This window comes from Atta cephalotes (assembly GCF_000143395.1).
Source record: "Atta cephalotes unplaced genomic scaffold scaffold00004, whole genome shotgun sequence".
NCBI classification, from domain to species: Eukaryota; Metazoa; Arthropoda; class Insecta; order Hymenoptera; family Formicidae; genus Atta; species Atta cephalotes.
Window position 1 is genome coordinate 439,776 of NW_012130068.1, and position 25,210 is coordinate 464,985.

Sequence of the window (25,210 nt, forward strand, 5' to 3'; positions counted from 1 at the left end):
CTTCTCTCTCTTCTCTCTCTCTCTCTCTCTTCTCTCTCTCTCTCTCTCTCTCTCTCTCTTTCACTGTCATTTTATCGCTTTTTATAGGTATATGTTTTTATAGATCGTGTTAATTATTGGTTGGAGGTGAAGGTGATCGCAAGGGCTGTTATCGATTAGTGGATTGCCATCAAGTGATAAATAATCTGTGAAATGAAATAGATTTATATGTTTCTCACTCAATGATTATATGCTTCTATTTAATCAGGATGATTCTTTATTGGTTGCAAATAGAAATTAATGTTGCCGATATAGTTAATAAGCGTGCTCACGTCTATATAAAATGCGAGATAGTTTGCGGATTATGGAAAAGGTCATGTTACATCAACTTTTTTTCTTATGCAATTGGATTTTCTTTATGTAAGATGCAGTGGTCTGATGTATCTGAAGATACTATGATATTTTGAGGAAATTAAGGAAGAAAGATAAATAAATGAAAGAGATTATAAAAAGCGTTTTAGCTTGTTTAGCTACATTTGTGCTAATGATTGAAAATTACATTTTTATTTGGCAAAAAGTCTATAAAGAGGACAAGAAAAATTGAAATTTCAATGGCGATAACGAGCTAGTAAATGAGATAATCCGCGAATATTTCATCGCGTGACTTATCTACGTGTAATTGCAACTTGTACTTACAATACCGAATGCAACGTTACATGCAACTTTATTCTACTCAGTCGTAAAATGTGTCGCTGAAATTTGTTAATCAATTTACGTATTATTGTGAATACAATTATACTACGTTTTCTGAGTACAATTGTCTGCGTAACACATTCGAAAAATGGTTATAATATTTATCATTATCTCGAGCTTGAAGCAATGTATTTAGATATAATATTTCCTTAGTTGCACATGAATATGGAATCAAAAACACAACTCTCTTATTTCTCTCTCTCTCTTTCTCTCTCTCTCTCTCTCCCCTCTCCCCCTCTCTCTCTCTCTCGGTCTTGCTTATTTATTTTTTAAATATTTCTAATGATTTTTACTTCAATTTATTAAAGTATTGATGATTTAATTATTTTTTTGTAGAAATTAAGATGAATATTATATTAATGCTAAAGCAATATAAAAAATAAAAGTAAAGTTATATTAACTATTAACTATATTTCTTTGTTATATATATCATTAATTTACATCTAAACAAAATTTGAAATTATAAGTATAGAAGGTTTATTCTGTATTCTGTCCGATACATACAGTACGATTAATGCGTTTGCTGTCAGTCACTGAAAAAGTTGATTAGCTATATATAAATCTTACGGAAAAAATTACATATAAAATAACAACAGGAAATATCCGTGCACACATACTGCTTGCAAATTTATGATCGATTTATTAAAAAACTGACGTAGGATCGTAAAGTCTCGTGACGTCGTAGGATAGTGTTGGTGTTAATCCGCTTGCTATAATTCAGCAAGAAAGAAAAATTAAATATTCATTTAGACGATATTTCTAAGCGTGTGCGTGTTCTCTGTAGTTTTTTCTTCGTCAATGATTACCTTCCATGTAGCTCGTAAGCGAGTGAAACTCTTTAGCATATTGCGAGCGGAAAATTTGATTCTGTCAAGTAACCTACTTTTTCCGTGAAAAACGGAAAATGTTTGTCAATTTGCGTGATGTTTTTCGTACTACTTGTACACTTTATGTACTTACCATTTTCGACACTTCAAACTCTCATTTTTTATGTTTGTTAAGCAATTAGAGTATATAAACTGAAGAACTGATTAACGATTGTAATGAACGATCAGCATTTATATGATCTAGGGAATTTGTAAATTAAAAAAAAAATGATACTGTTATATATATGTATATGAATGTAAGCAGTAAATCTTTTATACATGAATTTAGAAGCGATGTCTATTTGTCTTCTTAATTATAATAATCCCATACAATATTTTACATAATATATGTGTATTATATATTACATTAATATTTTACATATTATATATTATAAATTTTTCAAATTAAAAAGTACGAGATAATCGAGAAAAACTCGATATTCTATCATTATATATTTTTGTTGTTGTTTCGATATTGTTCATTGTATCAGGACACGCCATTTTGAGCTATTTTAATCAGATGGCCATCAAATATTACACAGGGAATCGATTCCGCAGTGTACGTAAAGAGGTAACGGGAAATGAGCCTCAAAATGAGTCTATCGTCGATAAATGTAATTTTCTTGTGCCTCTTAGTGAATTAGCTCTGGGAGAATTCGTTGAGAAATCTTATTACGAAATTCGATTCTATTATGATGTCTGGCGATCGAACATTTAAGGCAAATCAATTAATATTATATTACACGAAATTATATCCGAATGTTTTTATAATTTTATACAAAAATAATAATTAATTGTGGCAATGAGAGAAAATAGCAATTTGCATTATCAAAATTACGTTATCTAAATTACTTTTATTAGTTCTCTTGAATTTATTAATGTATTATGTTACACATATTTAAATAAACATTCTTTCATTACAGATTTCCAAAAACTCGAGCGTGAGGCGCGGATATGTAGAAAACTACAACATCCAAATATTGGTAAGTCAATATTATTTTTGTCAATTTTATCGTGATACATTAAAGATGACAGATGAAAAAGCTATAACTGTCTCACCGTCGCATGTTAATTTTACACCATTCTCGAATATATGTTATTAGAATATAATTAATTGAATTACTAATCGATATTGACGGTGAGTCTTGGAACTTAATCTGAGTAGGCGTTTCAAAATGAAATGATGAATAATCTGCACGTGACACGATCGCGGTATAAGTACGTGGCCTGCATTGCGAGTAGATATCGCCCATTTTAGTCAGACATGCATTCTCTGCATTATTTCTTTCCATCAATAAATTACAACGGTTGCGTAAAAATTAAGTATTTTCATTGCGAAAGAGCATTTAGTACAATATTATGAATTGATTGAAACAATCAATACTAATTTTATTTTAAACTTTATTTAAGTATATTTAAATTGTATTATTAAAACTTTGTGACGTTCTAATTGTTTGCTGTGTTTCTCAGGGGATATATATTGCAATTTTTTAATATAATTTAATATAATTTAATATAATTTTTTTTATAACAATTATATTATACTGCGCCGGTAAATATCACAAAAAATCAAATATAGATGACATAATATTGGAATTCAATAGAGCAAAAGAGAGAAATGCATAAGCAGAACGATAAATGAAGGATGACTTCGTTTTTTTACATTTCAATATTCTCTGATGTTCTTCATTCTTTATATTTCGGTCATCATTTGTATCACTGGGTATTTCTTTCAAAATTGATATATAATATTTAGGAAAAATATTTAGGAAAAATCTTCCTTCTGAAAGATTGCAAGTATTATGTCTGTTTTATTATCTAAAGGAAAAATAAATATTTTTTAAAAATGTATACATGCATAAATATTACAAAAAATATTGCAAGTACGAACGTAAATTTTATAATTCAAAGGAGAAAAAAGTAAATACAATAATATACAATACAATATAATATATATAAAGGTGTTTTATTTAATATTAAATTATATAAATAAATTTAATAAAATTGTAATTTTAATTAAATATTTATATATTTAAATTTAAATAAAACTTATTCTTTCGTTCTTTATAAAGAACGAAAAATGTTGATCTGCATAAAGCCATTATTGCGACAAGTTTTCTTAAGCAAACATTTGTTTTATCCTTATTCTAATGTGCGAAATTTGCGTACTGTCTCTTCTTCTGCACCGTTATAGACGTGTTATATACTTTTATATGAAGGAATCGTTGATCGATCGATATTTGTCGAGAGAACAGAAAATATTCATGTTCTGAGTGGTGGAATAAATATGAAGCGGGTGGTCAGACATTTGAGATTATGGGATCTGCACACATATTCACAGCTGTTAAGACATAGAAGCTCGTTAATCATCTCTTAGGAGACTCTAATTTCCCGATTAACTTGTTCGAAAAAAAAAACTGTAAAAATTTCTAATAATCTTTTTTCACTTTTCTGAATGCGTATGCAAAATCCGTATTGTTTTTCACATAAAGGCATGATTAATGTAAAAAAAAAATTATCAGTAACTTATAATTAAATTATCAATAATATATCACATTTAATTTGTAAGTGTCATATCAATTTTATAAATATTTTTTTGCAAATTTTGCACACCTTTGCAAATTTGAACACCTTTTTATATTTAATTTGATAATGTAATCTTAATTAAATTATAATACTCTTATAATATACACGCGCATGCGCGCATATACATGTACGAAATCGCATATTGCTGAATATTTATTAAAATTAATCAGTATAAAATAAATTGACTCTAAACAGTTAATCTTTCATATCTTGAAAGATTAACTGATTAGTAATAATTGAAAGGAATTAATTACATTTAATTTATTTACAATATAATATATAAGTCACGATTTCAATTTGTTTGACAATTGTCGAAAAGTATGTAGGCTTAATGTATTATAAAACCAGATTTCTAATCTCTCACTAAGCGTGATACTTAAATAGCGTTTCAAAATAGTATAAAAAGTTAAACGCCGTTTCAGAGTTGTTCCATTCGTGAATAAACTGCCGTTGCACACAATGTTGCATGTATGGTGTAATCTAGATAAAATGTAAATCGCGTCCCGTTCTATTCGCGCTCGTTCTCGTATATTTAATGCATAATGTTGGGAATGCAATTAATCTCGTATCTCTCGTCATTATACTTTTGACTCATGAATTACCCCCTGTTTTTATAATCATTTTAATATATATGTATATGTGTGTATATTTATTTATACGTGTGTGTGTGTGTGTGTGTGTGTGTGTGTGTGTGTGTGTGTGTGTGAAATTCTTGATGAGTCGATTGGTTCAAATTCTTGATGAGTCGATTGTTCCAGTCGATGTCATTTGATACGCTTTATTGAATTACGTTGATTCTATTATAACAGCAGAAGATTATCATCTGGTTTATTCAAATCCTTGTTATTGATTGAGCACATGTAAGGCTACAGAATTATAACGAAAATATGTTATAAATTTAACTTGTTTGAACAATTTATCTAAAACGACTAACTCATTTTACGTTTACGACTAACTCATTTTACATTTATGATTAACTCATTTTACGTTTTACGACTAACATTTTAATTTATATGATTATCCAGAAGTTTGACAATTTTGAAATTTTCTGCAGATTTTAGAGTAATAACTATCACACATTTCTAGAAATTCTTTAGAATAACTTATTTCAAAGTTTCGTATACTTGTCTTTTTATTTTATCATAGATTAGAGTAGAAACACGAATTAGGTTTGACATGCTCTTGTAGCTCGCGGAGGCTTCCGTGTAATTCGATTTTCCGCGGATTACATGACTAGTGTCTCAAGACGTTGGTTATAGTATTCGATGATAAATTGTATAAAAAATGTACTCTGCTACTCTTGTCGTAAACTTTAAATTTTGCATAATAATGTGTATTTATATAATAATAGTTATATTTCTCATTATAAATAATGTTATATAAAGAATTTTTTATTAGTGTCAAGAATGTGAATAATAAAATCGAAAGATATACATAGGTTTGACTTTGATTATAATTTCCACATGAAACATTAATGTCTTGTATATTTTTTTAATGATTTTCCTTTCAGTGCAAAGTATGATTAGATTCCATTTTTCAATAACTTTGAGAAATTTCATTTTGCTAGATGTCCTGATAACAAAATTAAGATCTGATTAAAATAGGGTGAACTTAGAATTAACTAAAGAACAAACTTTCGTTGTCTGTTTGTCAAACTTGAACTTGGCAGAATCCTTTAATTTTCAATGTTAAATAACCTCGCGTAACTATGTTGAAGTTTAAATTCTCGTATAGTGAAAGTATAGATTTCAAATTTGCTGAAGAATACGCTGCTAAAGTTTGATGCAAATTTTACATACATTTGTGTGTAATATCTTTTCTCTATAATATTATACCTTTATATATTTTATATTTTATCTCTCCCATCACACATCACTTCACATTATATATACCGTGTGTCGAAAGGTTAAACTTATAAATAAATTATAAAACGATTCGCGCGTATGATACAGCGTAGTATGGCTAATTGATGATTACTTTAGTTGGATACACGCAAGGACTATACTAACAAAGAAAAGGGAAACAAAAAAATATGTAACTATTATACAAGTAACGAAGGTTAAGAAAGGTTTAGGTCGACGAAAAATCAGTACGTTTATTTCAGTCGCATTTTTTTTATTGTTATTGCATTATTATTACACCTGAAGTATACAAAGATTTAGGTATATTTATCGTTTTATATTTATCTTGACATTTTTTCATATCACTTTTATTAAGCATTTTGTTTCATAAACTGAATGAGCGACTTCATCAAACATTTCCCACTTTACACTGATCGAACACACATTACATCTCTAATTGTAATTCTCATATAATGTCTAATAAGCAAAGCGCGTGTATTATAAACACGTGCAAATATTTCCTCCACTAATGTAGATGATCTCGATAAATTCAGTATACTGTGCCCAAAATAATGATCACTCTCATAGTCATCGAAAAAGGGTGAAAATTTATTTTTACTAGTTTTCTATTATGTGTCTACTCTCATAATTATGTTTGTCTTGGCTTTGTATAGTAAGTGGACGATTTATATTCGCATGGCAAATACGCGAGAATGAATTGTAGAAAACATATCGTTAATGAAAGTATATCGATTTCACATTAATAATGCATCGTTACTCGTTATAATGATGATCTCGAAAATACAAAAATGTAAGAAGAAAATGCAGAAGCCGTTTCCTGCGTGGTTTATTTTATTTAAAGGTAAAAAATTTATCACATTTCTAACGACATTGTGATGTGTAGATATACATGTTATAATATTAGATGAGAAAAAGTTCGTGGCGTTTTTCTCGTTAGATGGCATTAAAAAAATGCCACGAACTTTTTCCCATACCTAACATGGCATATATGTGTATACTTACATATCACATGTTACATATCAAATGCTAAGCAAAGCATTGCAAATGTTCAAGAAATACTTATACCGATTTGTAAGTCTTCAAAGCACTGAGTATCAGTTAGTATTAAATTATTGTCATTTTAATTGCTTTACTATTTAATATTGCGATTAGTGTAGTTCAGAAACACCATCTTTGCCGCTGTACCTCTTTGAACCTTGACCTTTTTAATGTCTTTACTTCATTAAGCGGTCTCTCCGATCACGCGTATCTCCGATTGAAAGTCACGGTGTGAATTACAGTCGATTGATTTACCTTCAACAGTCCTCGAGCTAAATTGAACGTCCAGCAAATAAATGCTTGATTTCGACGGCAAGCACGTCGATAATTACTAACTCCTCTCTCATTCGCTCGTAAGTTCGCTGAAACCTGCCTCAATGGCCGCGCTGCTAATTGATATAAATGCGACTCGGCGCGCCGATTATAGCGTACAAACTTCCACTTACAATTAAACGCGATGCACGTCTTCATTTTCGTAACAGCTCTTCCAAACCCGAAAATCTAACACCATTAAATAATTAAATAATTAAAAAGAAATACAGAGTAGTATATTGTTGCACTAACGACTCCGACATTTTTTATTACTCAATGATTACTTTGTCGTTACTTTTTTTTTTAAATCGAATCGATAATGGAGAAGAGAATAAAAGGAACACTTGAAAGAAATTTGTAGGTATAATGTAGGTATTACATGATTTTTTACAGGAACTTTTACATCCCATATTTTTATAAAATATGTAAATTCGATGATGCGAGATACAAATTGTTAGATAAAAAAATGCAAAAATGTCACATCTTTCTCAATTTTTACATTGGTTTTATCAGAAAAGTTTCGTTGGAAAAAGATTATTCTACTTATTATTAGGTTCTTTTTCTATGGAAATTTTCTTTTATTTTCTATCAATATATGCAATATATATTGATAGAGTGAATATAATCACAGGTATACAGGTATAAAAATTTAAATTCTTAACAAGCGGTATAAAGAATGCTAATACATTTGGTACTCGGTCGAGCTAATGGAGTTGAGCTATCATAAGATATCATTAAATTTATTCGCTGCCAAAATTCTAACGGAAAACATTTTCAATTTCGTTTACTTCGTTCTTCGAGGAAGCAATGAGAAGTGTGCGTACTTATACTCTCGTATATGATACACGTGACTACGACCTTGAGCCAACAAATTCGCACTGATGTGTTACGATACCTACGAATTGTGCGCACACAAACTGGATACAAGCCAATCGGCTGCGCGTGATCTCGAGGAAAATTTTTGGCGTTTTTCCGCGGATTCGTATCGGATTGCGGTTGATCCCGGTGAATATACTCGAACGTGAAGATTTTCGTTACTACGTTCACTGACAACAGGTGTCAGTCCCTGTGCGACGAAATCGAGTTAAGACACGAATGTTTCTCACGCGAAAGAATTTAACGTCTCCTTTGTTGCTGCGTATGAACTGTTATATAGATACAATAATCAAAGTGATTTTTAAATATTCGAGATACGCGAAAATATTTTTTATCAAGTATTCTTGTTTTAAAAACTCTTTTTAAAATTAAAAGAGTACGATAGAAATCTATTTTTACTCTTCTTTCTCGGATAATTCTGGACTTAACATTATTATTCTTGATAATGTAACGATAATAATGTTTTCATTAATTGAGTAAGTAGGCGAATTAGATTATCTGTTTGCATTTTCCTATGTAAACGTGAAAAGACTCATATAAAGAAATGAATCGTTCATCTCTTTTATCCGTTCCTAAACGGATTTCATTGATTGGGGTAAGAGTTCTCTTATAGCACAAAAGATTACAAAATATATTATAATAACGACTTCAATCGGTGTTGACATTGTATGTGACAATTCCAACTAAAAATTATCGTTTATCTTTCTACTGGTATAGTCAGTGACAAAAGTCACGCTTCCTTCGTCGCGGATCATCGCCGCTGCGGGCGGTCCGTTTGTCGACCTTTATCACTGACAACGCGACTATTATACTATCGTAAGTTCAATGTGATGTACGATTGTGTTCAATGCGATTAGGAAAAATATATATGAATATTTTGCTATACCAGAATGTTCCATATAATAAAAGAAAAATTTATAACATATAAAGTATAAGTTGTATAATGACAAAAAATGGAGGTGTCTATAATGTAATTGTGTAATAAATCTTGATCTTCCGTCGAGATGTACGTAACGCAGGATCTGCAAACAGACGAATGGCAATGTGTTTTCGTATCTCGTGCTGTCTTGCAACATCTTGGAGAATCTCTAAGCGAGACACAAAAGCACACGAGGAAGAGAATGCGGATCAATACTCGCCATTTGGTCATGCCAAACCCCCAGAGCACAGCGGCAATTTGCTTCTGTCGATTTTGTTTCTCATTTTATGTCTCGTATCTAGTCCGCTTGATTATCACCTGCACTCTCTTAATTGTTTGACTAAAAGTTGTCGAGAGTAATAAAAGTTCTTGCTAGCGACGTTTACTGTCGACTTCCATTAGGATATTTCGTTATTCGTTACGTGACATTACACTATTTTTTGTAAATTTTCTTCTTCATTATTAAACTAACTATATTAAATTTCTAATGTTTGTTGGCTATTTTATAATATATACGTTTAACTGCAATAAGATGAAGTAATTTGATTATTTTACATTGATGTTAGATTATGTTAAATAATGTTTGTAAATTATATATCGAAGTGATCAAAGGTGTATTAAAGGTGATAAATGACGATACAATAATTCATATCGTTTATTATTATAATTTATTATTATAATTTATTCGTAAAAATAGATATCCGCTATATACAGGGTCCCAGAATGACCGCCGAATATTTCGTGTGCTAGAACAGACTAAACTGAGTCGAAAGATAATCTATCATTTTGCAATTTTCGCAATAGTTAACAAGATATTAATTACTAAATATCGTTAAATATTGATTTTTAATAATTTTTTACTCAAGTACTATCAACTTTACAGAAAAATAGCAAGAGACAAAAATTATTTATTTTCTTTTCATAGAGCTCTAAAAATCTTTTTAGAATTTTTTTATCAACTTTTTAATATATTGCATTTTCTTATTGCAGCAACTATTTTTACCAACATGAGAAAATGCGGTAAAAAATTCTGAAAAAATTCTCAGAACTCTATGAGAAGAAAATAAATAATTTTGCTCACTTGCTGTTTTTCTGTAAAGTTGATAATATTTGAACAAAAAATTAATCGAAACCTATATTCTGCGATTTTTAGTAATTAATATCTTGTTAATTATTGCAAAAATTATAAAATTATAAACTGGACTTTTAGACTCAGTTTAGTTCGCTATACCAACACAACGAAATATTTGGCAGTCATTTTGGGACACCTTGTATATTTAAACGGAATTAATAATATCGGTTAATCCTTTATACGACAGAAAACCGATGACGATTTAGACAAGGTAATTGACACAAGATTATGAAAATAAAGGAATATAAAATGAATTGGTTTTATATCACAGTAGAAAATTTATTATAAATGTTTTTTCAAAATGTTAGTATTTAATACTGATCGTTCGAAATTTAATTTCCAACATATTTAATATCAAAGACTGGAAAATCACTATATATAAATTAAATATTCGTTTTTTACACTTGTCTCGTAAAATAAAAATTTGGTTTCTTTTATTTGGCTTCAAGTGTTTTAGTTAGTTTAACGGAAAAATTTGATTTCCGTTTTTTATTTAATTTTCAAGATACTTTGTATTAAACATAAAATAAACGTTAAATAAAATTTTATAAATAAAATTTTTATGATTTTACTTAATTTCGAAGATTTAAATATTTAATATCAATAAGTATAGAATTATTACAAGTGACATTCTAGTCATCATTTGGTCTTTTGTTTATCGAAGGTCAGGAAATCATTAGGATGATATGTATGTACGTACAAGTAGGAACGTAACGATCGAATTGCATCAGCTTTAACATTGCGACAACGAGGTAACAGGCGGCACTAAAGTTTATTAGACTGACTGGTCGCTATCGCGAGCTCCAATGTTTCCATAATTCATAAAAATTGATGTGATCAACGACGTTAGTATTTCTTTTATTCATTTTATAGCTCCATTCGATGAGACTGGATCTAGTTTACGCGATGAATCATTCTCCGTGAATTACAACGCGTTTCGCGTAACGGCGTAATAGAAACGGAAAATCTATGTTCGTTATGTGTCAACAATTAAATATATATCGATCCCGTTTATCAATTCATTTTTGTACCTTACTTTATTTTTTCTTTCCTCTAACTTATATTTCTGTTCTTCCCCTCCGCCCTTCTCCCCCTCCCTCCCTCTAATTCTTTTCACACTTTCGTGCGATATGCATAATAGATACGATTGCACATGTGAAAGGAAACATTGTGAAACAAGACGATTATTCGCAAATAACTCTTTCGCGAGCTTATTTTTATAATCTCAATTATGGATAAATACTGTCTTTATCTATAATGTATATTTAAAAATTTTGATAATAAGAAGGAAAAATGTATATAATAAATAAAAAAAATTTTTCCGAATTTAGAAAAATTTGTTATAATGATAAGTAGAAGTAAGAGGATACAATATAAATAACTATATACATGTACACAGGATAATGCAGTTTATTTTTTTGTATTAACAAAATATAATATAATATAATCTTTGCGAGATTAATTATAAATAAAATTATAAGTAAACCAAATCTCTACACTTGATACAATTTTACATCTAAATAATCCTTGAGATATATTTGATGATTCTATGCAGATGGGCAGTGATTTTAGAGATCAATTGGTTTCTGTGCAAGTTAAGGCTAACTCAAGTGCAGATATATTGCTCGATCAATTATCCTTAGAATAGTTTGCTGGATAACAAGGTTTCTCTGTGTCGAAGATGGCTCGGTAATCGTTTTATCACTTTAATGGATTATCAGAAGCATTCTAGTAATATGAGTGTGTCGTTTCATAGGATAATACTTTTTTGCACGTGAATGATTGCATATATATATATATATATATATATATATGCGCGCGCGCGCATTTATAAAAAACTATGCGTATACATCTAACATGCGTTACAAAGAGAGGAGAGAGTACATTTAATAAAATAATGTAAATCTTTTATAAAATTTCTTTTATTTTATATTTTGATTTTTTAAATTTATTTCTTTGGAACTTAATTTATTTTTGGAATTTTCTTTTTTATTTAATTAATATTTTTCGTCATTTTTAAAAGGATTTGAGCTTGCAAATGTAATCGCAGTGAGAACATTAGCGACTCGCACACACAGCTATGTCGAGGTGTGGCTTTGAGGATCGATATTTATGTTAGTTCTCTCTCTTTCTCTTTTCTTCCTTTCTCTGCCTTCCTTTCTCTTTCTCTCTTTTTCTCTTTTTCTCTCCTTTTCCTTTCTTTCTCTTTTGCTATTATTATCGTATCATCAATTTTTTTCATTATCGCTGCATTAAAAAAAGTCATGCGTATTTATGTAATATTCTATTTCTCAAAATGATCAAAGCTTCTTAAAGTAGAAAATTGTTAATTTTCCAAGTTAATTGAATTTTTTCCAAATCATTTTTTATCTTTGATTCTTTCTTTCTAGAGGGTTGCAGAATGTTTTTATAAAAATGTAAACTTTTTCAAGTAAAACTCTTGTCAATAATATTCGCTTTAATATTCGAACTCGTTTTTTTAGTCATATCTTGTAAAATTGAAGAAGGGATCACAGAGTGAAAAGATGGATTCCGATCCCCTTTTCTCCAGTCCTCTCTTCTCATAGTTCTGCGAATGATTTGAAAAGACTGCAGATGGAAAGATGATATTCATGTGAATTTAGAACACGCAGTACTTCGACTTGCAGCTCGCAATCAATATCGAAATACTATTCTTTGAGTCGATATAACGGTGGAAAATATTTATTTGCAAATTAAACACGAAATTGGATATGAGTGTGTGAAAAAGATGAAAATAACTGTAAAAAGAAATTGATAAAAGAGATTATAAGCGAATTAGTATAATATTGTACAGAATGGATGTAACTAAAGTAAAATAAATTGTTTACAATTAAAGAGTAAAACGTAACGGCTATCATTATATAAAGTAATTTAAAAATTGTTTTTTTTAATTGGTATAGATATAAATATCTTTTTAACATACACTTTGATAATGTTTATTTTTGTTTCTTCTTTTATCTCAGATTTCCGTTAGGTTTTATTGAATCGAACGTGATATAAGAAAAAGAAAATATGAATCCAGTTCTTTATAGCCTTTTGATTCTTCTAAAAATAAAAAGTACGAGGGAAGTGTAAAGTTGTAGTCAACACAACTTTAAAAACTTAAATGTGTTCTAACTATTCGTTTAATATTAATTAAGTTTAATGTTTATTTATATATTATTATTATATATGAAATTTGTTACGTTTCTTTTGCCGATGATAAGTGCCTACGTAAAATTTATAACAATGTATACACATGGCAAGAATGTTCACGTTTAGATCATACCGATTCTTGGTCTTAATACATTGATATGCAATATCTTCTAATTTATTCATTTTTTTATTTACTGGAATTCTTGTGTTGAAATTTATTTTACGTTTCATCTTATTCATGAATGCTTATCAGATATAATGAAACTGGAAGATGCTAATCCATCATTAATTCAATAAAAAATATTAAAAGTATCGATCAAGGATCAGAAGGAATGAGTAATGGTATTGTTTATTACTGGTTTTCGTTTACTGGCGAGATTTTGTGCCAAAGCGAATTATCATATTAACGCTGCGCGTTAACTGTGAAATAATACTTCTGTCAAGAAAAGTTTTGCTCTCATTATGGCAGTATAGCAACCCAGTTCGTTGATCGATCTCGAAATAGGTACGCATAGAGGACAGCGCATTGCGGCGAAAATACTGCCGAATAGATAAGACAAATGAAACTATGTTAGTGAAGAATAGAGCAAATCGAATTTTTCTTAAAATATTTAGGAAATATTTTAATTTCACTTCTATTAATTTTTTAATTATAATTCTATTATAATTAATATATATTGCTAAGTAAATAGGAATGCAAGCTAAAATATCAATAAATTAGAAATTTAATTATTTGACTAAATCATTTTTTTTCAACAAACATCACAAATTTAAGTCGTACAATTAGAAAAGTTTGGAATTACAATTAGAGAAAGTTTTCCAATTTTATTAGAGTAGAGACTAAAATTCTATTTTTTGCTTATTGTTAGCATGTATATGCTATACAAAAGATATGTCTTGTGTTTATACTTGAACCTCACCGACTTTTGTAACAAATTTTTGTAACAAAGCAAACGTGTGCTTCATTAAGAAGCCAGATTATCTTGATATTTAGCACGTAAAATAGCGCCTTGGCAACGTGGAAAATTTCTTCGTATCATCCGACGCGTATCAATCGAGAATGATTCTTGTTGTATAAATGCAGAGAAAAACATGTCATTATATGAGTCATTGAATGACTTTTCGCGTATAAAAGAATAGGTCATGTCTTCATTTGACTTCTTTGATTAAGCTCGAAGCGGAGCAAACTGCTTGTTAATCCTACAAACGGATTAAAAGGGCAAGAAAAGAGTTCTTTCATTGACTTTAGTATACATGTAGTAATCGTAGCAAATGCTGTTTAAATATTATACAAACGATTTTCTCGTACTCGAAAATTGATCTCTGTTTTGTAGTCTTCGACTTGTCTAATATCCGTGTGAAAAATTATTTATTGCACGATCTAAATCTACTATACACGATTCATGGTTCTCTCTATTTTAATTTGTCGTATTACAAAATTGATTACTCTCTCTTCTATGTTAAGCCTTTAACACAAATATATTTTTTATGCATTTAATAAAAAATTAATTAAAATAATGAGCTAACGAAAATAGATATAATAAAATAATTTTTTATTTTTGTGTTTTTAATATATGTAGCGATAAAATTGATGTTAAAAGAGAACATGAGAGGATATTTTTGAATATAATTGATAATACATTTCTTTAACAATTACAGATAATTTATCTTATTTGTCGACTTTACTATGCGCATTTTCATTATCCACAATTTAATTGCATCTTATTCATGATAAACGTCGTAGTAAGCGGCACTTTTTTTTACTTATATTCTTGCACATCCTTGAATTGAGTGAAGTTGAATCTAGTCGCTGTAAATCGAATGCAATTGTTTGCCTAGTGTCGTGCGGACATTAGGCAAGTTAACTGACGACAATCGTTCTTCAAGAAGGCGTCAGTTTGCATGACGATTATATTGTTCAGTAACAGTAAAGTGAATAATATCTGATGAGATGATGTCGTTATGTTTCCGTTTCATGATATTGGACTCAACGATTTCGGATATCACCAACATGCAGTATCGACTATCACGTTTATGAAATCTATATAACTTGTTAGAAATTGTCATTAAACTTATGGCACGCAAACTTGTGGAATTTAAACGGAGAAAGCTACAACTTGTTAAGTATTGTCATTAAACTTATATGGCACGCAAACTCATTGTTTAATGATATTGTCCTGCGGATTCAACAATTTCGGATATTATCGGTATGTAGCATCGATTAACACGTTCGTGAAATCTATCATCATGTTAGGAATTGTCATCAAGTTTATGGCACGCAAACTCGTGAAATTTAAACAGAGAAATCTTTACGATTATACACTCCGGTGTCATCGATAATCGCATTCTCGATCAGCATGAATTTCCACGTTCCAATTGCGAAAAGTTTGATTGGATGTGCGCAATGCGACAATTCAAAACTTGCTGATGCATAATTTAAATATGTTAAAATATATTATGAATAGAGACAGAGAGAAAGAGAAGAAAAAGTAAATAAAATATGAAATACGAATAAACAGTAGATATATGTATATACAGAATTATACATTTGAAATATCAAAACTTTTTTTAAAATTTTATTCGTTAAATAAATTTTATTGAATTTTAGCAAATAAAATCATGATAAATGAAAGAAAATATAAATAGATATTAAAGAATAGCTTTCTATAACATAATAATATTTCGTTTCTATCATTGATCCTTTTATAGGATCCACTTAAAATATAAATACCTAAATATAGGATTCATTTAAAATGCAAAATTGTAATATTTTCACAAATTTGACGTCTTGTCATCCTTTCTCTGTTACAGTGAGATTACATGACAGTATACAAGAGGAGAATTTCCATTATCTTGTCTTTGATCTGTAAGTATACCAAATTGTTATTTCTGACTGTTAAATGTTAAATTAAACTTTTTTATGTGTTTCTTGTGTGTTCTCTTCGGTGAGATTAAATTAGTTGTTTTATAGAGTTCGAATGGTAGTAATTGAAATCTCGAATGATTGTAATGACGATGCACAATTTATATAATTTATTTTAATGGCATTTCTAACATTTAATGTTTTCAGAATTGTATCACTTGTCATTAATTTAATCGATTGTTAATCAATTGTGAATTATATATGTGTGTTTTCATCTGATACGTAAGGAGAAGAAACTATTGTAATCGGCGTTATTTATTTGTAAAAAATTATAATTATTATTTCATTTATATGGAAAGAATATTATTATTATTATTATTATTTTAAAACAGAGTAATTTAAAAATTTACTACTTTTTCTAAAGACCGAAAATTTATATCTATCTCTTTATTTTAAAAGTTTCATATTTTCGATCAACGCAACCATGTTGGGAGCACTTGATACGATTGAGCTGACAATAGACGCGATTCTCGAGTCATCGGTCTGTATTCAAAACGCGCTTGTAACAATGTTAACGCGCATTTAGCATACAATTTACATTACATATGCTATACAGTTTCAGAAATAAAAGCGCGCATTTATCGATCAAAGCGCGTTCTGAATACGGGTCATCACGTTCATCTATTAGTCTCGATTCCACTAACAGGCTTCTAGCAGCGGAACAACAGCGAGACAATTCGTGAGCTCTAATTGCATCAAGTAGATAACAATCTGTGGCCTTTTAAAATCGTCAGCGATCTACGCACGAGTTAAGAAAATATTGCGCCTAATTTAATTTCCACGCGAGAATACGCTCCGTTACGTTTAGATTTGTAACGTTCATTTATCGTATATCATAAATCTCGTTTCTCCTTCTTGCCATATGGCAACGATATGACTTTGCCACGTCGCCTGCAATTAATCTACAGGTTACAGAACATTTAATTTCATCTATTCGTCTTTTGCTCAACTTTTTATTGACATGGCACGCTATTTTTGGTTTCGTCTGTCGAATTTTTAATATTCAAGCAGTTAATTACTTTTAATTCTATGCACATATATACGATATGCAACAATTCTTCCACCATTTTTTTCATTTTTAATGAAAAATTTTCTTTCAACTGTCAGTTCATGTATAATTTTCTCTGGTAAATTTTATTTTATCATTCGGCTGTAATGTAGGTCTGTTGCATTTTAATGTACAATAATAGCTACCTTTAAATACTAATCAATGAGATTTTACGTGTATAATGTTATTAGCGCCGAGACTCTACCATGTCTTCAGATAAATCTTGCTACTTTTTGCACAACAAATTCGAATACAAGCGGTATTGCGAGAACACGCTTACGTATGAAGCATTTACGAAAATTCACGCTACTTTTATTTCCTGGGTTAAACGTCTACTTGGTGATATTTACCATGCTTTACCACGCGATCTCGCGACGCGCTCGCGAAATGGAATTGAAACGTAAAACGCTTACAGAGTCACCGGCGGAGAACTGTTCGAGGACATCGTCGCCCGGGAATTCTACAGCGAGGCGGACGCCTCGCACTGTATTCAACAAATCCTGGAAAGCGTTCACCACTGCCACCATAACGGAGTTGTGCACCGGGATCTGAAAGTACGTAGAGAAAAAGAGTCGAGTTTGTAGGGCTGCCGTTGAAATAAAACGAGCGAACATCTGCAGCGCGGTCTATCCTTTAACAATGCACTTTCGTCCAATGCTTCATCTATCTTTCACGATTTGCATGGGATATTTCAGAAACTCTAACTAAAATGTATGATAATAATAGAAGATGATATTTTCAATTGTGTTCTCGATCAGAACTTAAAATTCATCGACATTTATCGGTTTTCAGAATCCAGTAATTCCCTAATTTAAAGTCACGTTTTCTGTTAATTCCAAGGATATATATTCCGTCTATTTTAACGTCAATGAAATCATACGAAATGTTCGAATCTTATTCGAGTTTAATTTCAATCGAAATTTTGATTAAAGAAGAGTTAATGAATATCGACTCGATGTCGACGAATCTGCCATTTTCTGTTGCAGCCCGAAAATTTACTCCTCGCGAGCAAGGCGAAAGGGGCGGCTGTGAAATTAGCAGATTTTGGTTTAGCGATCGAGGTGCAGGGTGAAGCGCAGGCATGGTATGGTAAGTTGACCTATTTTTTTTGGTGAATTAATCCACTGAAACTTATATTTTATCTTTACGCGTCGGTCTAGTTCTAACGATGATCGAAGCTACCGTCGATCGAGCCACGCAAATAACTTGCAGGAATCTTCATAAGAAATTTCTTGCGGGAAGAAAAGCATGTGTCATTTCACAATTCTTTCTTAACGCGAATGTTCGATCTTTTTTTTTTTCGCAACCGAATGAGGATCGATTATGAAAAACTAGTTATCCACAAAGGCAGGACAGAAATATAAAAAAAAAATGACACATTGCGTTGAGGGATCGAACAATTTCTTTAATATAAGCAAAATAATAGAATTCACGAAATACCGTAGCTCAAGTTGCGAATTTGTATAGTGTTCCGACACTGTAATTTACAAGTGAAACTTAGTTTTCGTTCTCCGTAGTCTTCGTTCAAATATCGTCCCAGTTGCAACTTGCATCCATAGTTTCTTCGTATCATATAACATATTGTTTTTTTACGGTAACACGTTAGCATTAGCGTATTGCAAGAAATGTCAATAATACATCGAAAAATTATTGCCATCTTACTCTAATAGAAATACTATTATTCAAATTTTTTTATTAAAAAACAAAAAAAACTTTACATTTTTTTTACTATAGAAAACTATCTTTCTCATATTTTATTTTATTTCTTCTTTGTGGTTTTTTTTCACATATTTCCTTCGAGTATCTTTTTTTAATATATGTATATCTCTATGTCAATATTCACTCGAGAAAAGTAAAAAAACAACATTGACTGGAGGTAATCTTATTATTAAAATACATATATATTTCGAAGAATTTCGGTATAGTTCATTTTAAAATCTTAAACCTGTTCTTTTAAACTATTTCACGCTGCTGCTCGCACCAGCTGTGCGAGCCGTGAACTTGATTCTTTCTGTCTACTTTGTGTCTTGTCCATTTAATTTACATACATTGTGCACTCAGATGTCTATACAAGCCAGCATATTTGCGTGCCAGCCACTAGTTGGTTACTCGTTTTGTTCTTCTTTGTGCAAAAATACGCGTGGGGAAAATTTTCCGAAGCACGATGAATTCTTCTGCGTATACAGGCATTTCTATAAAGAAACTTCTGCTTGATTTTACATTCCTTATCGAAAATAATCTTGCGAAATTTTGTCTCAAACATTTATTTGCCATTTGTGTATCTTCTGTGATATTTAATGTCAAATATCTTAAACATTTACATATAATAATTATTAATACTTAAATTCATGTTAACATTTACATGATTTAATTGCTTTAGATTATTTTGCCGATTTGAAATTTTTACTTTATTATTTTAAAAAATTACGGAATAATGTTTTTGAGTTTGAACACTTCGTTTATCCCGATGGACCAGATACAATTCCGTGTCCTAGTAACATTTTTTCACTTCTCACTTTTATCGCCGCAATTGATTTTTTTTCTCGACCTATGCTGAAATTGCACTGTAAATTCGTCAAATTTTCAAATTTATGTCAAAAATTATTAATATTATTCCACGCATGGAAATTACATAGCTTGGCAAAGCAATTAAAGTGCAAAAGAATAAAAGATACAAAATGGATAATTTAATACAATTGAAATATATTGTCTGTAAAATCAATATTTATTTAATTACAGTTTTGTACAGAGCGGGTTTATTGGATAAATGAAATATATATAAATGGTCACGTAAAGATTAAAATGTTCATCTCAAAAGAAATGTCACTATAGTTTTTGCAAGCAGATTTCTCTGTACACTTATAATTCTCTGTATACTTATAATTTTGACAGTATCCATAATCGTATTATTTGTTTTTTCAGAAATTTATTAAATATTTGCAAAAATATTTTTAGCAATTGATTAACAAAATAATATGTTGAGCCAAAGAGTTCAATGCGATCATTGACAGAATATTTCCGAGGGCAACCATAGACGATCTAATTGCGCAATTGTGCTTTTGTTGCGTCAAAATACGGCTGCATTCTGGTTACAATCATAACGATTATACAACGATGGTGTATGCTTATTAAAAATTAATTACACGTGGCAAAGCGCGATAAAATCACCAATGTAAAATTTAAAAAATATACTGACCGAGTTTTCACGATAGCAGAATTGCCTCCAGTTATGTTTCGCGTGTCATTAATAGCAAAAATTTTACTGTCCGTTTATTTTTTTTTCACTATTATTATTTATATAGTTTTTGATGCATTTTATGTGAAGGAATAAATTTTACGTATCGCAAAATAAATATTTACAGCTTTTGTAGCCACAAATCTAATTAACGATTAGCAAAAAAATCTGTAATTTATGTTACAATAGACACTACCTCGCGTAGAGATACTTTTTTTGACAAATCATAGCGATTATTAATTTATTGCACAAATTGTTTAAATATACATATTTTAATGAAAACTGATACACAACAACATGCATCGCCATCAATTATCTAAATTAAACCAATTAATAATATAAAAATGTCAATTTTATCTCAAAATTTTCTTAAACTAATATTATAATATAAAAATCAATTTTAGTCAATTTTATCTCAAAATTTTCCAACTAATTTTATTAATAAATCAACATTCAAACACACAAAATAAATAGTAAAAGTTTACGAGCGACTGTCGTGTTTGCTTTCCGAATAAGGAGAATTAATTGAGATGAGTGGTAATATTCGGGACGTGATTTCACGCACGTAACGCCCTGATTCCTTCGATCCTTCGTACGGCGTGGACGTGTCCTTCAAAAGGAAATGTATCGAAATTATTGATAAAAAGGTTTCGCTGGAACGCCCGGCTATCTCAGTCCGGAGGTGCTGAAGAAGGAGCCATATGGAAAACCAGTCGACATATGGGCGTGCGGTGTCATACTGTACATCCTTCTAGTCGGTTATCCGCCCTTTTGGGACGAGGATCAGCATCGGCTCTATGGACAGATCAAGGCCGGATCATACGATGTACGTATTATTTAGATTTATTTAGCTTTTTATACCAACATTTGCAAAACTTGAAGAAAACGATACGTTAAAAAAATAATTTGTTGAAAAAAATTCTATATATTAAATTTATTGAAAACAACACTTTCTGTCGAGTTTTTACATTTACTTGTGTAATTATCTCATTATTTGTATATAAAGAATTATGACTAACGTTGTCATGTTTGTTTTGTGTGTAGTATCCAAGTCCGGAATGGGACACCGTCACGCCGGAAGCCAAGAATCTTATCAATCAGATGCTGACGGTGAATCCAGGAAAGAGGATCACTGCCAGCGAGGCACTGAAGCATCCATGGATCTGCGTAAGTTTATCTTATCGAGGCGAACAATTTTGTTTAAATTTATATTACGCGTTTACATAATTCAGAGAATAACTTAATTAGTATTAGAATATTAGATCATATTATGTTAGATTATTAGCAACGAGATCTTATTGCACGCGAATATTGCATTTCTATATCTATGTGATATGTAATGTATCGTACGTCACACACATATATATATATATATATATAATATTTTAATACATTAAAATATGATAGTTACTTAAATTGGCTAGATTAAAAATGTATAGGTTGATAAAATAACGAGATATACATATATACTTCAATCATCTATCAATAATAATAACGCAAGTCAAATGGACATTTATTTTTTTTTTTTATATTCTCAAGCATTATTATTATTCATGTTGATATAGCTTATCTCTTCTCTGCATAGAATTTTATTTTTAGCGAAATGCGTGCGAAACTTAAGATTTAATCTCGAGTAACTTGAATCATTCTCTTTGAACGATGCCTGATATCGTCTCCTATTTACTTTGTGTTTCAGCAACGTGAGCGTGTTGCATCTGTGGTGCATAGACAAGAGACCGTGGATTGCTTGAAGAAATTCAATGCAAGGCGCAAGTTAAAGGTGAGTTTCTCACTCAAAAGTTTTGTCCCATGTACATTTATACATTTATTCAATATGATTACGTATCACTGCCTTAAATTTCACTATATCTGCCTGACAATTATATGATTTCTGTGTTTTGAATTCGTGGTTTGTTATTTAAATGACTCGATTATTTCGAAAAAGTTACTGGGCAATAAATGAAAATACATTTTTCTGTTGCGTGAAACAGTAAAATTTAAAATAAAAAACTGGGACTTTTCATGAATATTACGTGAATTTAAGTATTTATAAAAACATAAAATACTTAAATTTTATACTCATTCGGATAAACAATTCATTTTGTTATCTTCCGTAATTTTACCGTTTCCAATGTTACATTTATCTTAATTAGTAGTCGGATTGTATTTGATCCAAATAATTGTTAAATCGCGAGATAAATGGAAATTGAAATTCGCAAGAGGTTCATTTTGCGAAATATATATATATATAGGTATAGGAATATTGTATATAGGTATAGGAATGATAGGATGACGAATATATAGGCTTTTATGAGAGTTGTCGAGAGATTTGTTGAAATTTGTTTGATTCGCGATTATCAATTGCTAATTTTATAGTTCAGGGAAATGTATGACGGTAATCGCGCCGTAAATTCTCATTCTCGCGCTTGCCGCAAAATCTCATATATTAGCTCCGGCCATTTACAAATGCAAATTCCATTATGTCCGCTTATCACATTGCGGTCTGGATTGCGTCCGTGCAGAGCTGCGGATGTTAGTAACATCTGTAAAATTAGAACATCATGACGCATCGTGGCCGGAGGTATTGTAAATTTTTATCAATTCTTTCTCGGGAAGCATCGTCGAATGAGGTCAATTTCGCGAAATATACATTATGTAACATTTCAGGAAATCTGCTAAATTTGTTAAAACGTAAATAATATATATATGTAAAAAATATTTCAAAGAAAAAGAAATTTTGTATATATAAATTTTGTTTTTTACAATGACATAGTTCTACGTAATTCTTTTTTTATTGATGAATAATTAATAATAAATTGTAACTTTTATCTATTTACGGTCTCAAGATTTTAGTATAACTAACATTTCAATGTCAAAAGAATCGACATTTCGAGTGATTTATGATTTAGAGAAGTAATTGAAAAGTGAAAAAAAAGTGAAGAGTTTTGAAAGTTTTTAAAACAAAATGATAAGCTGTCGATTCGAGGATTGATGATTGATGATGTCTCCCTACTTAGTCGTTCCTACGGCACTGTTCAACAAGTCACTGACGATTAAACGATGGCACGCATCGAGCAGTACGACTCCACTTGTCGTTGCAATCGCCGCACTCTCGACGCGGTGTACGAGAGCAAAGAGTGCGCTTTTGTATCAAAGCCACGTGTGTTATAATGTTCGTTCGCTGTTATCGAAATGTGTCGAAAACTTGAGGCACGTGCGAGGACAACCCTGTCAAAGGATTTCGATTTAATTGACTGTGAAACAGAATGCAACTTCGCGAAACATTAAATTTTGTAAAGATGGACATCGGGAAGAATGTGAAAAATTCAATTATCTCTTAAATTTTATTTGATTTCATTGATTTTATCGAGAATTAGCGTATAAGTAAGCAGTGCAATTTACAATATTTTTTTCAGTATAATTAATTGTATAATTAATTCTTGTTCTGATGATTATATAGCTGATGACATTTACAAATTCTTTTTTAGATACAGAATTTCGCAAACGCGAACTTTAATAACTTTTTATAATAGATATATTTATTTTAATTGTCACTGTAATTTATTCCTTTAAATTCTTATTATATGTATTTTTTGTCTCACGCTAAAGTTTTTGTCGTTTAAATTTTCATATGTTGTATTTGTATGCTAGAAGTTTTAAAGGAAAATATATCTCAAATTTCATATTTTAACAAAATTACGCGGGATTTAATTAATTTTAATGTTCATAAAAATATATATTGATTCAATTGTTTTTATTAAATGTGGATCACAAAGATTCATATACCATTTGCTTTTTTAATGTAAAACATTACACTCAATTAACTACAGCAATGTTTATTTAATTGGAACATTGGTCTAGTAAGAATTATATCCTTGTAAGAATCGGACGCAATTTCGACCTATTTCTTCATGCTTACAGTCTCAATTCAACGATATAATCATGACAACTCGTAGTAGTTGTTCAATGTCCGAACAAAGCGCAAAGAAAACGTTTCATTATTTGATATGAACGGTTATTAAATGCCCAACAATAATGACTCGCAATCGCGATTACACAACACGTGCACAAGTCTTATCGTTTATATGCATAATATTTGAATCGTACATATAGTTACTGTGGTTAATATGGTAACACACACATAGTTATGCAATTCAATAGCGTTTTTAATATCAGGAATAAAGTATGTTCCTTCCTTTGTAAACAAGGAAAAAAGTATTGGCTTTTATAGAAAGATATTGATGTTTTAATATTAGAAAAATCTTGTTATGTATATTATTTTGTAAAAATTTAATTAAATAATTCTTTTATGCGTGCATGCGTGCATGCGTGCGTGCGTGAGTGTGTGTGTGTGTGTGTGTGTGTGTGTGTGTGTGTGTGTGTGTGTGTGTGTGTGTGTGTGTGTGTGTGTGTGTGTGTGTGTAGTAGTATATTATTATTAGTAATAATAATAAGAGTTAGTAGTATTAGTTAGTTACTTACTAGTTACGAAGTAAGTTAGTTTACTTTGTATTAGTAACTTAAT

General features: G+C 30.2%; 1 protein-coding gene across 1 annotated transcript in view; it reads left to right on the top strand.

Annotated features, from left to right (window-relative positions):
* Positions 1–25,210, top strand: part of LOC105625869 (calcium/calmodulin-dependent protein kinase type II alpha chain) — a 119,068-nt gene that overhangs the window by 42,801 nt on the left and 51,057 nt on the right. The window contains exons 3-9 of the mRNA XM_012207180.1: positions 2,522–2,581; positions 16,291–16,345; positions 17,866–18,004; positions 18,437–18,539; positions 21,333–21,511; positions 21,730–21,852; positions 22,382–22,465. Of these exons, the coding sequence (XP_012062570.1) occupies positions 2,522–2,581; positions 16,291–16,345; positions 17,866–18,004; positions 18,437–18,539; positions 21,333–21,511; positions 21,730–21,852; positions 22,382–22,465 (743 nt within the window). The remainder of the gene's footprint in view (positions 1–2,521; positions 2,582–16,290; positions 16,346–17,865; positions 18,005–18,436; positions 18,540–21,332; positions 21,512–21,729; positions 21,853–22,381; positions 22,466–25,210) is intronic.